At 46.7% G+C, this 14640-nt stretch overlaps 1 protein-coding gene across 2 annotated transcripts in view; it reads right to left on the reverse strand.

Annotated features, from left to right (window-relative positions):
• Window positions 1-13623, reverse strand: part of FGD5 (FYVE, RhoGEF and PH domain containing 5) — a 153042-nt gene extending 139419 nt beyond the window's left edge. The window contains exon 1 of one of the 2 annotated variants that reach the window (XM_045022692.1): window positions 13429-13623. In XM_045022692.1, the coding sequence (XP_044878627.1) occupies window positions 13429-13441 (13 nt within the window). In that variant the 5' untranslated portion in view covers window positions 13442-13623. The remainder of the gene's footprint in view (window positions 1-13428) is intronic. The other variant, XM_045022691.1, reaches the window with a different exon arrangement.
• Between the last annotated feature and the right edge of the window lie 1017 nt (window positions 13624-14640).

The raw sequence follows: 14640 nt of genomic DNA on the forward strand, positions 1-14640 counted from the left end.
AGCAAGTTAGCAATGAACTGCAGTTTTGTAATACCCTGCACCTCAAGCATTTCATGGACACGTGCAACATTTTGTGACAAAAGACGTTTTACCAAATGCAATTTTTGGGTGATGATTTTTAGAATGCTAAAAGCATTGTTTTGAAACACCTTAATCAGAGCCAAGAAAACTATCCTGATTAAAATAATCTTTCTATTGGGATTCCCACCAAACCCAAAGATATTAAGAAGCGAAACTGCAGGACTGCAATATTAAAATTGTCAAATATTATCCTGCAACTTTTTGGATTCACCAAGACTTTTTCTATATTAGTGTTAATGGCCTATGTGGACTACAAAGTGTTAGTTTGCCACAAATTGTATCAAAGAGACCTATGTGATTTGGGAAGTTTTCTACATGGTATCACACACACTGCAGGCTTCTGAAATGTCAGTTTCTTGCACTCTAGGTTTGAGTTTAACTATGCTGGTCATCTAGGTAAGCACCAGAATAAAGTGACTCAAGGATGGGGGATCTAGTCTGTTAATGAACAGCAGATACATCATTCATGCCTGTATGTGGACATGTCAGGAACACAAGCCAGAGATTTACAGGTGCCCTGCTCATCCCTGGAACAGGTTCAGCATGGAGAGCATTAGTGGAAGTTGCTATATAGCCCAGGCAAGATGTCTCATTTCTGTAATGGAGGAGCCACCTCAATGAGGGAGAGGGGAGGAGAGCATCTGTGCTGTGCCCATTCACACTGCTCCCCTCTGACTGCCAATCAGGTGGTCAATATGTGCGAGATGTGGTGGTGGTCATCGTGCCTGTGATGTAGACATATCTGCCCACTGCTACTGGACTTGAGACCCCAACCTGTGCCACTGAATAGTCAACAGATGGTGACAACTTTACCTCACAACCATCCTGGACTGGATTTGACCCAACAGCCTAGAATGGAAAGGCTCCTTATCCCATAGCCTCCATGGTGCTCCATTTTTAATCAAAAGTCATTTGAATTACTATCTCAGAATGCACTGATAACTCCATTCAACAAAATAATGTTTTGCTCACAAGTAAGATTTTTATATGGCACTGCTCCCAAATTTCTGCAACCAAGTTTCTGTTTCTTAAAACACATGCATAAGTAAACATTGTTATTAGATAAAGGGTATACTTGGCTTATTGGATTTTCAGAGACATGACTGGGGTGTTTTTCTGAAATTCCTATCCTTGCTGCAATTGCTTCTAATATACGGGTTGATGCTGTTGATTTGCATTCTTTGTTATATTCAGAAAACAATCTTCACAGAACCATAAAGCCACATCTTGAAGCCAATGGGATTTAAGAACTGAGTTAAAACTGAGCAAAGGATCTCAGAATTTGCCCCATAGAAATTAGAATTAGAATAAATTTGTTCATTGGGTCATCCATCCCAATCTCACAGAAACCAATGAAAAATTATTACAGTACATTCTCTAATGATTTGTCCTATCTAGTTTCCCATTTCCCAAGGAGGAAACCCTATTCAAACATTATTCAAAACTGCTGCTGCTGAAGTCATCAGATACATGTCTCCTGATCAGGAAGATAGAGGAGAAATCCTATCTAGAAGTCACATGTATAGCAGCAGGGTCCAGACTGCCAGTAGTTCTGGCTACTTTAAGATGAACTGGATGGATGTTACAGGAGTGCTCTATAATGATATATAGGTAAATAGTTAATAGATAAAATGCCAGTAGATGGCACTCAGGAATATGTAGCATAGATCCGGAATCTTGTAGAACTAATAAAACTTGTTATACAATGCAAATGGCTTCTGGCAGCTCTTTACATTGGCTTTTAATTGGGAAAACGCAAATGTAAGGGGCAAAGTCTCTGATGGTTCGGTAAAAGGAAGATGAGGAAATCCCAGCATTCTGCATGGGCAACTATAGGAGGTCATTCAACAGACTTATCCTTGCTTCAGCTGAGCCAGTTGCAAAGGCACTGACCACTAAAACCAAGCTCGATAAGGGAAGAAGATTACAGTTACTGGATGCTAAGAAGGAAAGAAAAAAAAGTCTAATTTCACTTGTCAATTTTTGGCATTTTGATGTACTTTTAACATGCCACAAAATGCAACTAAATGTATAACAATGGCCAGATAACATATATGCTAGCTCTAGAAATATCACACATAGCAAAAAAACTGAGCTACATATATTCAAAGGTAAAATGACAATATGAGCACATCCTTATCAAACATTTAGTGTAGTATTTGTAGCTTCCAGTGTCCAATCTCTATGAAGATTCCTTAATACCAAATCAGACAGTTGTTCTGAAGACAAAGGGAGTTGGGCTTCTGTTATTTCCATCTTTGTCTTCAGTATCTGCATCAGAGATGTTCCTCTGCTTAGTAGTCAGAGTATAGCATTCTGCAGGTGCTTACCTCCTCAAGCTCCAGAAATGAATTCAATCAACACATTCTGCAACTGGCATCTTTAAATGAGTCTGTAAATATAAAAATCTACTGATTGGATTATTTCAGCTAAACAATGATCATTTTATTCACTTTAGGAATCTGCTACACCAGTGATTCCATTAATAAAAAAGAACTTTTTCTTTCCACAAATCAGATGGTCTCTGGAGAATCTCAGCATGTTGAGGGTCCATCAGAAGACAGAGGAATCGCTCTTCACCTTGATCGCTCCCCCATCATTAGCTGGGCTGGAGACTTGGGTGCAGAGTGAGAGATAACAGCTCAAAAAACAAGAGAGACAACTTCTCTGCCTCTCAACTGATCCTGAGACCTTTCTTCCAGTCCTCTACCTCCTTAGTTTTCATTTGAGATATCTGCGACTCAAAGGTAGTCAACTGTGTAGCCAGTTGTTTTGAAGGAGCTAGACATTCCAGGCCAAGCACAAAGCACCCATATTGAAGGAGATATCTTGCCTCAGTGGATTTGAAGAGAAATACCAATGTATGGGGGGAAATAAGAGAGGCTTAAAGCAGGTGTGCAGTAAGAAGAGAAAGTTATATAATCTCACAGTCTCCATCCAATACCGTTGTTTTCTTCCTCTCCACACCATCTTCTGCTGCTACTAATCAGGTTGTATGACTAATAATGTCTTAAATGTTATAGACCACTGTTCACTCCAAAGCACTTTACAAACTTTTTGGAATGAAATAATTTTACCACCACCAAAGCAACCACTCCATGTATCATTTCGGCACAGGAAGTAAAGAATACTGTACCCAACTGAAAATGAAGGGACATAGAATGTATCTGAATCTGGCCAGGGAACCAGGATTTTTCTATCTATCCATCTCATGCATGTTTAAGAGATGCATTTCTAGAATTACATACAAAACTCCCAAATTTTTGCCAGCTCTATGTGCATCATTTTATGTAAAGTATTTAAGGAGTATTTAGTTATTCTCAAATAATTTTCATATACACAAACTTCAATTGTTTAAAAAATGGTGTGGATTTAGTGATTACCAGAAGAGCCCTTCAGTGGCATGACTGGTACAGTCTGTAGCCTTGTTCACAGTAATTTGCTGGTATGAATTAGCGATCAGTGGCCTAATTTTCCCACTGTGCCAGCCTTTGTTCACTTCAGGATGCTTCCTCTCTCTGTTATAACTGCTCACCATGTTGCTCTTGCCCTTCACAGAGTTTGTGCAATTGTTTGTTTACTTTTTTTTATGTACAAATGTTTATTTTTCTTTTCTTTTTAAAAAATCATGAAATAAAAGCAAATCTGTCCCAGCACAATGGATCCCTATGAGCCTTTGATGATCAGGGCAATTCCACTTTGGGTATGTTTGTTTCTGCTTCCGTTGGACTCTGAGCCGCTTAAGACGATTCTAACATAACTTATTAAAGGGCAAAAATAACATCACACCGTTAGAAATGTGCTTGTTTATAAGTAATACATATGCATGTTTATTTCAAGTTGTGAATCTTTGTGTTTGGGAGAGAGAGACACCCTGTGCCTAAGGGAAGCTATTTGGAACCAGATGCTCTTTTAGTCTTCTCCTCCCCTTATTGTTTGAAGCTTCCTAGTTAGCCACTGTTTCTTCCTCTCCTTGACTACCTTCCTCTTGGTGAGCATGAATTCCAACAGGGCTGCATCCCTTTCACAATGCAAATTAAATGGCAATCCCTGACCACCAGCTGAGTCATCAGGGAGTGAACGGCAGCTCATTACCCATCCTGTAATGGCATCCAAACCACACTGCCATCATCTCAAAGGTCCTTTTAATGATACATAGATTTGCTCATGAGTCCCTTTAGATATCTTTTGTGCTGGAGCTTGAAGGCAAGAAAAGAGAAGGAAAGTGCTCTTCAGGGTGCAGCTGTTATCACCTGAAACATTGCAAAATGTCCATTTACTAATATTCTCCAAACCTGGTCATTCGTCAAAATGAACATGGTTTCATATTTACTGAAGGTTTAAGTAAAGCCATCAGGGACTTGGTGGACTTGGTTTGAACATCTAGTTGAATGCTGATATTTCAAGCAAAGCAGGCACGTTTGTAAATATGTTCTAGGCCAATGGTTCTTGAGCTGTAGTCTGCAGTGCTGTTTTGGCTACAAGGGTGAAGCACCCATGAGTCTTCAAGATGCTGTTAGCAACAGTCCAGGTTGTTGGTAGCTAGGATTCAGTTCAGGAGTTTTTTAGAATTCCAAAAGGCTTTTTGTGTACCACAGAAATTCAAGCACCTCTGTGTAGCCCATTTAGCGGCTCCACCTTTTATGTTGGATGTTTCTTTGGCATAAACTTGACAGAACAAGGAGCAATGGTCTCAAGTTGCAGTGCGGGAGGTTTAGGTTGGATATTAGGAAAAACTTTTTCACTAGGAGGGTGGTGAAGCACTGGAATGGGTTACCTAGGGAGGTGGTGAAATCTCCTTCCTTAGAAGTTTTTAAGGTCAGGCTTGGCAAAGCCCTGGCTGGGATGATTTAGTTGGGAATTGGTCCTGCTTTGAGCAGGAGGTTGGACTAGATGACCTCCTGAGGTCCCTTCCAACCCTGATATTCTATTATTCTAAATTCAATCACGAGCAAATATTCAGACAACCCAAAACTGGGGAGGCAGCTAGCACAGAGGAAGACAGACCAAGCTGCATAGTTCATTGATTCACAAAGTTTAAGGCCTGAAGGGACCATTAGAACATCTAGTCTGACCTCCTGTATATCACAGGCCGCTAAATTTTACCCACTTATTCCGTATTAAGCCCAATAATGTATGTTTGACTAACGCATGCTTTCCAGAGAGGCATCCAGTCTTGATATGAAGACATCAAGCGATGAAGTCTCCACCATGTCCCTTTGTGTTCTGTTCCAGTGGTTAATCACTCTCACTATTAAAAATGGGTGCCTGATTTCCAACTTAAATTTGTCTGGCTTCACCTTCCGGCTATTGGTTCTTTTTATGCCTTTTTCCATTAGATTAAATAGCTCTTTAGTACTGAGTAGCTTCTCCCCAGGAAGATACTTATACACTGTAATCAGGTCGCCCCTCAACCCCTTTTTGCTAGATGTCATTATAAGGCATTTTCTCCAATCGTTGAATCATTTTTGTGGATCTTTTCTGCGCTCTCTAATTTTTCAACAGCTTTTCAGAAATGAGGACACCAGAACAGTATTCCAGGATCAGCCTCACAAATGCCACACACAGAGGCAAAATCACCTCCATGCTCCTATTCATTACTCCCCTATTTATACAACCAAGGATTTCAGTAGCCCTCTTCCCCGCAGCAGTGAACTTGGGAGCTCACGGTGAGTTGCTTGTCCACTGTGAAACTTAAATCCTTTTTAGAGTCATTGCTTTCCAAGACACAGTCCCCAATTATGTAGGTACAGCCAGCGCTCATCGTTCCTAGATGTAGAGCTTTGCACTTGGCTGTATTAAAACTCATTTTGTTTGAATGGGCCTGGCTTAGCAAGTGGTTCAGAGCTCTCTGTCTGACAGCCCTGTCCCTGTCCTCATCGTTATTTACCACTCTGCCAAACTTTGTGTCATCCATAAATTTGATCAGCAATGATTTTATATTTTCTGCTGGATGAAAATGTTGAATAGCATCAGGCGCCGTACTGATCCCTGCAGAACCCCACTAGACACATCGCCATTCAATGATGATTTCCCATTGATGACTACTTTGAGATCTGTCAGTGAGCCAGTTCCTAATCCATTCCATGTGTGCTTTAGTGATATTGTATAGTGCTAATTTTTTAATCAGAATGTCAGGTGGTACTGAGTCAAATGCCTTACAAAAGTCTAAGTTTTTTTTCTCCTGCTGATGATAGCTCATCTCAATTGATTAGACTCTTCCTGTTGGTATGCATACTTCCACCTTTTCATGTTCTCTGTATGTATAAATATCTCCTGTCTGTGTGTTCCATTCTGTGCCTCCGAAGAAGTGAGCTGTAGCTCACGAAAGCTCATGCTGAAATAAATTTGTTAGTCTCTAAGGTGCCACAAGAACTCCTGTTCTTTTTTCAGTAACCTTTATAAACCAAACCTGTAATCTCTTCGAAGAATTAAATCAGGCTTGTGACCTGGGCAGCTTCCACATTTACAAATCCCTTCCCAGAGGGACGGGGAATAAGTAGCACAAATATAAAATGAATGAAAGGGCCAGAATCACCCAAAGCAAACTCATTTTCATCTCATGTAGCCAAACACTGTAATTGCTGTAAGGAATACAGAGGATTCAGGGAAGGATATGAAGAAACAGTGCGAGGACCAGCCTTCTAGGCAATTTAGAATCTCTGCATGTTCATGTTGCTGAAATAGTCTCTCTTATCTCTCAGCACTATTATTAGTATTTATGTATTTGTATGACCATAGTATGTAGGACCCCGAGTGTGGAGCAGGATCCCATTTGTCCCAGGTGCTGCACAAACACAGACCAAAAAGGCAGTCTGTGCCCCAAAGTGCTTACAATCTAAATCTAAGACAAGAGACAAGAGACGCAGACAGATGTGGGAGTACAAGGAAACAGTGGTACAATATTCAGTTTGATAGGCGATGGTATGAGTTCACTAGTGGTCTAACTGTTGTCACGGTTTGTGTAGGCATCATGGAAAAGGAGAGTTTGAAGGGGGGATCTGTAGGAGGATAGTGAGGTAGTTTTGACGATGTTTGCAGGGAGCTTCTCCCAAGTGTGAGGGCCAGCATGGGAAAAAGCACAAAGGTGCTTGTTTGAAAATTTAACAAGTGAGTGATGGAGCCAGGCATCAGCGGCCTATCAGAGGAGGGAGCTGACATCTTAACAGTAAATGAGAGATGATAGGTAGGGTGGGATAGGCAATGGAGGGTCTTGAAAATGAAAACAAATAACTCCTGTTTGATGTGTTGGAGAAGGCTGAGCCAGTAGAAGGATGCAAAGAGAGGGCTGACAGTGTCAAAGCATTCTTTGCTGGATTCCCACTGTGGAATTCTGAGCATAGTCAATCACTCCCCGAACACAGGGGATGGAGCAATGGAATGCTATGTCAATCACTCCCCGAACACAGGGGATGGAGCAATGGAATGCTATGTCAATCACTCCCCGAACACACTATGATGGAGCAATGGAAAACTGGGCCATGCTTTGAATCTCTCACATCATAACATTCTGGACCTGAATGAAACATAGGAATATAGATGGGTCCCAACCTCTAGCTTGGAAAGCTCAGAGTACTATCTATTAGCATGAAAGGCAGAATGGACGTGTCTTTTCCTACTCTCCAGCTGGCCATAGAACTACCAGGGGGTCTCCTAATCACTGGACACATTCTTTCTCTGTTCTTCTCCTTCCCTCTGGAGTTACCAAACCCAGCCAAAATGCTCAACTGAACCACTGTAATTTGCTCCTCAGACCTGTATTTACTTGTGGATTGACCAAGCTCCTCAGTTATGCAGCTGTGATCACAACTGAAGAAAAGGTATCTGGCAATAATGGACTGTGTTAAGGGGCTAACAACATCCCTGGCTTACCTCCATTTGCCTTTAATGGAGCAAAACCAGGAATGAATTTGGTCCCATGTGCGTATGGTAAAATGATGCTCTCATTCAGAATAACGTTTCCATAGAAAGTGTCATCCTGAATTTGTGCACGGGGCGGGGGCGAGGGCGGAGGGGGGGGAGAGGGCAGCAAACGATTAAAGTTCTAAAATCAGAGTTAGCTTCTCAGCTGGTCAGCCTGTTGTCAACCCCACCCCCCTCCCCCCCGCCACCCAATAATGCTGTGTGCTATGTGGTGTATAAAGTAATCAGAGAGTGGAGTCCTAAACTTCATTTATTTCATGTTCACACTGAAGCGCTGGGTCCAAAATGGCAATTATCATTTTGCAGGCTACCCAAACCCGCCAATAAACCAGTGTTTAATAGGCCTTCCTAGATAAGCCATTTTACCATCATTCAGAATTTAGATAAATATGTAGCATATGCTGTGGAACCTGCTCTGATACATTACAGAGATGAAATTAGATGAGCTAGAGTGATTTACAAGGAAAGTGTAATTCCATTGAGGGGACTCCACTTGTGTTATAAACCACTGGAGTTGTCATCACCACAGGGCCGCCCAGAGGATTCCGGGGGCCCGGGGTCTTCGGCGGCGGGGGGCCCTTCCGTTCCGGGACCCGCCGCCGAAGTGCCCCGAAGACCCGCGGCAGGAGCCCCCCGCCGCCGAATTGCTGCCGAAGCGGGACCCGCCGCCGAAGCGCAGCCTGGTCTTCGGCGGTAATTCGGTGGCAGGGGGGGGGCTCCCGCCACGGGCCTTTGGGGCACTTCGGCGGCGGATCCCGGAACAGAAGGGGCCCCCCCGCCGCCGAAGACCGGGCTGCGCTGCGGCGGCGGGTCCCGCTTCCCCCCCCCACCCCCAGCCCCAGCCTCTTACCCGAGCGCGTCTCCGGCGGGGCCTGAGCTCTGTCCCGCTCAGAGCCGCGTGGTGAGGGGGCAGGGCTGTGAGCTCCACACCGAGCGGAGGCAGCTGCTCCGCCCCCTCCCACGCCGCTCTGAGCGGGGCGGGGCTCAGGCCCTGTTGGAGCTCCCAGCCCCGCCCCCTGACCATGCGGCTCGGGGCGGGGCTCAGGGGCCCCGGCGGAGACTCGGCGCTTGATGCGCTGAGGCTCCAGGAGAGGGGCGGAGGCGGGAGCCTCCGCTCTTCTCTTGGGGGCCCCTGCGGAGCCCGGGGCCCGGGGCAAATTGCCCCCTTTGCCCCCTCCTCTGGGCGGCCCTGCATCACCAGGACTCTAGGATGTACGGTAAATAACTCCAAGATGTCATTAATTTCACACCACTGACGGCAGATCTTTTGTTGTTCTATATTTATGACATATGGGTCCCTCACTGTGTGTTTCAAACCATTTGAAATAAGTGAAAGTGACATAGGATGGGATTTTCAAAAGAACCTAAATGATTTAGGAGCCTAGAGGTAAAATTTTCAGTGGGACTGAGGATCCTAAGTCATTCAAAATTTTTACTCTCACTTATTAGAGTCTGTGCGTTAAGGGCCTGTCAGAATTCAGCAGACATCAGTGGGCTTAGATCAGGCCCTACCTGACTGTTTTCAAAATAAGGTCCCCTGAATACCCATTTAAGTGACAGATCTGAATTTTCAAAAAAAATGCCATAATTCTCTCATGTCGTTTTGTCTTTTAATTGGAATGTTAGCAGCCAGGATTTCAGAGCAGGTACCACTCTGCAAAGATAAAATGCATTCGAACACAGTTATTGGACTCCGTTGTTCTGAGATAGGATCAATGGTTTATGACTTTGGAATATCAAATCAATAGGTTCCAACTTTCTCTTACTATAGAACTTTATTGCCGCAATTCATAAACATAATACAGTCATATACCATCCTACAGAGGAGCATTACTGGGGAAAGCTACAACCTAAAGTCCACATGTACCAAACTGAGTGGAAAGCCTCCTTTTAAATGGAAATGATTCATTCAAATACCAAAAGCTCTGGTCCTTAATCATGTATTGAAGTTTAGTCACGTGAGTGGTATCATTGCTTCAATGGGTTGAAAAGTTATACACCTGCAGATATTTGCAGGACTGGGGGCTTAGACTGGATATCTAGGGGAAAAAAATACGTACAACATCCAAATGATCAAAACTTAATATATGCCATTAGTTTAATATCCCAATAACTAAACGGCTCTGGTGTCTCAACGAAAGTTACAATTTTACAGCTACTTCCCAACAGGAAGCCCTGCCTGCAAAAATAGAGAGCTTATACCCTCCTGTCATTTCACATGCTGAGGTTCCATTGAAATCAATAGGAGTGTTTCATGAAAGTCTATGGCAGTAGGATATGGCTTCAGTTTAAAGAGCAGGTATGCTGGTAGCTTCCTGCAGCTTTCTTAAAGTGGTTTCACATTTAGTATATTTGATAAGAATTTTTAAAATGATACCACGTGGTTTACATTTTTTAACAACTGGAAGTGTTTTGATTTTGTTAATTGTAATTTTCCTTTTGTGTGGCATGATTTCAGCCCCCACAAAGCCACTGAATAATTAGAGGAAGGATGGTCTTGTGGTTAAGGATTGGATTGGATCTGAGGCGAGCTGATTCCAATTTTTGGAACTTCCATGGACTTCCTCTGTGACCTTGAACAAGTCATAAGAAAAGGAACATAAGAATGGCCATACTGGGTCAGACCAAAGGTCCATCCAGCCCAGTATCCTGTCTACTCACAGTGACCAATGCCAGGTGTCCCAGAGGGAGTGAACCTAACAGGTAATGATCAAGTGATCTCTCTCCATCCATCTCCACCCTCTGACAAACAGGGGCTAGGGACACCATTCCTGACCCATCCTGGCTAATAGCCATTAATGTACTTAACCTCCATGAATTTATCTAGTTCTCTTTTAAGTGACCAAGTCACTTAATCTTGATCTGCCCCAGCTCCCCATCTATGGGGATAATCATATTTCCTTTCTCCCTTGTCTATGAAGATTGTCAATTCTTTGGAGGCATAGAGTATGTCCTAATATGCTAGTACAGTGCCTAGCACCATGGCACTCTGATCTTGGTTAAATCCACTAATTGCTACTGTAATATAAATAATATATTGGAACACATGGACTTGCATCAATTAATAAGCAAAACTCTCCCCTGAACTCAATGGAGAGTTGTGCTTCACACTGATGGATACATTCTTCATGTTGGTGTGGATCAAATAACAATTATTGCTAATAAAACTTACGGTCTGATAAAGTAATAAGCCTGATAGTGCTGACAGTGCACATTGCTCTGAGACTGGGATCAGGCTGGAGTCCCTGTGTATTAAATTGTGTCAAGATGAAGTTTTTAAACCAATGCCAGGAAGCCACTCTTCACCAGATGGCTAAACTTGGAATGAGTTTCTCTGGCACAAAGCAGAAAGGAGTCCAAGCTGGCCAGGGAGGGTTAGGAAAAAAGAATTAAAATGTTACTTTTTGAGTGGGCAAAGAGAATGCAACCTCCCCCTCCCACACACACACCACCACACACACACCCCACCACCTCTCGAAGGAGCCTTTAGTTTGGTAAACACCGAGTCACAGTTCCCAACACATGTGGGTCTGAAAGTGAGTGTGACTATGGCAGGAAAACCTCTGGGCTCCATGATGCTTCATCTCAAGCAGGGCACTGAATAGCCTTCATCATCTGAGGGAATGAAACAAAATGGAAGAGTTGGGGGTTGGGGCAGGGGACCTGTCTGTCTCCTCCAACCCCCTGGCTGTGGCACTGTATTTTCAAAAGAGCTCAGCACTAGAGCTGATTGCAAGTTTTCATTGACTCCCCTCCCCCCAAACATTCCTATCGTTCAATGAAAAGCCAAACATTTTTTATTTTTAAAAATTAGGGGGTTAGTATTTTTCCTCCGCCCCCTCTCCCAGTAGGGGAAAAAAAAAAGACCAATAGAGGGAAAAACGCAATAACAAAAATATGTGTTGTCAAAAAATGTGGGGAATTCTGACTTTTTTAAAAGTTGTCTTTCCAAAATATTCACCATAAACACTTCCCTTTTCGCCAGCTCTACTCAGCACCCGGCACCCAGCTCTGAGTGGGAGCTCCTAGGTCCTGAGCACGTCTCAAAATCCGCCCTCTTCATTCTCCATGGGAGCCGAGCAATTCTGAAATCTGTCCCCTAACTCTGGGCAAAGAGTGAGGCCCCTGTGACAATGCTTGTGCCCGCTGCCGGGCAGGGTCGCTTTAGGACCTGGCTTTTGGGAACTCAGGGCAGGAGAACGGAGGGGAGACACGGCCAGAGACAGCCGGCGGAAACTCGTGTGTTGCAATACGTGACGGGTGGGATTAAAATCTGCCTGCTCTGAGGCGCGCAGTTAGGAGCGTCCTTTGCTTGCATCAGGTGCGTTCTAGGTGCGCAATCCCTGCTTGTGGCAAACGATGCTGTGATCTTACAGGTTCAAAATGTCTCGTTTATGTCACATGCGCTCAGCCCCCCCGGCCCCCGACAGCCAGCACTTCGCCGCCGAGGGAGAAGAGAAAGGAACCCCCCACCCCCAGTTACTCCAAACCGCAAATCTGGTCACAAAGTCAACCGCAAAACAAACCGCAGTCAGACAGGACCTGGGCAACAGACACCGCACGAAAGCACCGCTCCTCCCTTCTCCCAGCCCGGCTACGCGCCGAGGAGCAAACGGGGCAAGGCGGGGGAGAAAAATTGGGCATCTCCAAGTTGCCACCAAATCAGCCAGGAGCGAAACCAGCCCTTAGGGCGCCAGCATCCAGGTGTCAACTTTCCAGCCTGCCAAAGAGTTTCTCACATCACCCCGCCACCCTTCCCGAACGGCCAGCGCGTGTAGCGCTCTGTGTGTGCCAGGCAGCTCCCGGCGAGTGATGAATCCAAGCCACCTTCCAACCACCTACTTTGCTAGCGCACCTAGGGGAGCGGCCCCACCCCCGGGCTGGAGGCGCTTTCCACGCTATCCAGGTTACAGTTCGGCTCAATGGCTCTCAGCGCCCCACTGCAGGGACCGCTCCACCGCCCCCGGCTGCCCCCAGCACTGGTTTCACTGGACCAAGGCACCCTTTATAACCCGCCTCTTGAGCAGACCAGGGCCGGGCCATTATTTCGGAGTGGAAGCCAGTGCGTGCCCAGCCTCCCCCCGCCACAAGCCCCTTGCCCCTGCTGCTGCTTCGCCAGGGGCCGAACACCCCCCCGAAGGAAATGGGGGTGAAGGGCTAAAGAAGAGAGAGGGGAGGGGGGAGGCGCAGCGCGCTCCCCCTGGGTTGTCCTGCGGCCACGCTGAGCGCAGCCCTGTTACACAAGAGCTGCGCTCAACTTTAGCGAGGCAATAACCTCCCATCGGAGCAACTTGTGCTGGCGAGAGGAGACACCGCGCCCGCTCAGCGTGGGTCAGGTCCTCCCCCCCCCCCAGGAGCGAGCCCTTTGCCGCCCCAGACCCCCCCTTCCCAAGCCCCATCAGGCCCCCAGGAGCCGGCACTCACCTGCGTTGCTCATCTCCCCCAACTTTCAGCTCTCCCGCCCTCAGATCATGGTCCGGCACGCCTGGGTCGGGCGCGCTTCCTTCACCCCCGAAGCTGGGGCGGGGGCCGGTGTGGGGCTGAGACGGGAGGGGATAACCAGTCAGCAGTGGCCGGAGCCCTCTTTGGCTGGGGTGCGGGGGGGGGGGATCACTGCCGCTGGCAGCCTTCGCCCTGCCCCATGCTTAGCCTGGCAAGGCAGACTGGCTGCAGGCAGCTGGTCGGGTCCCGCTCTGATCGCAGCGCACTGGCCAGGGCTCGCCACCGCCTCCTCCTCACAGGCATTTCCCTTCCTTTCCTGCAGAGGAAGCCCTTTGGCTCGCTCAGGGATTGAAAGCTGCAGCGAAACAAGGCGGGGGGGGGGGGGGAAGCACGGATGCCAAACAAACAGATTTAAAGGGACAGCAGCTGTTCTGTCTCCCACCCCCTGTATGTCACACACACGGAGTTCAGGATCTTGCATACGCTCCGGGAGTGTGAATGGGGCTTGCACAAGCCGGGGGGGGGGGGGGAGAGAAGCTTCTCCTCCCTGGCTGAGTTTGGAAAAGAAATCAGGCATGTGGACGTTTGTGCATGGAGCTAAAAGGCCTGGGAAGCCGGCACTCTGGGCCGTTTCCTCCCCAGGTCCTGCAGCCGCAGGGTGCGCAGGATTGAACGAGCCTTTGCAAAGCACCGGTTGTTTCCAAGCCGAGCCCGGGATGTGCAATTCCCCCCCACCCCCGCGGGCAGAGGGCGGCTCACCCACCTCCCCTGGAGCCCAGAACAGAGCATTTCTGCCCAGCCGGGCTGAGGGTCGCGCCCTCAGCCCGGTTCCCGCACGGCACGTCCCCGCAAGCGGAACCAAAGGCACTGGAGTGTCTGTGTGAAACGATCGGTAGCCACGGGGCGAGTGTGTGGATAAGGGGCAAGTGACAGGGCGCGAAAACCAGAGAGGAGTTGCCCGCACAAAAAGCTAGAGCAGCCCCTGCCCCGACGCCAGGGCATTTTAAAGGAAAGGTTTGCGTGGTCTCCCCCTCTTTTTAGCCAGCCCTGCCTTCGCCTCTGTGATCAGCCTTTTCTGCGCAGGGATAACGGGGGAGACAGCGATTCTCCCTCTTCTTCCTTCCTTCCTTGCCACCAAACGTGTGTCTGTGACCTGGCTCTGAACACGCCGCGAATCCGTCTGCCCCCCTCCTC

Source organism: Mauremys mutica, chromosome 7, assembly GCF_020497125.1.
Source record: "Mauremys mutica isolate MM-2020 ecotype Southern chromosome 7, ASM2049712v1, whole genome shotgun sequence".
NCBI lineage: Eukaryota > Metazoa > Chordata > Testudines > Geoemydidae > Mauremys > Mauremys mutica.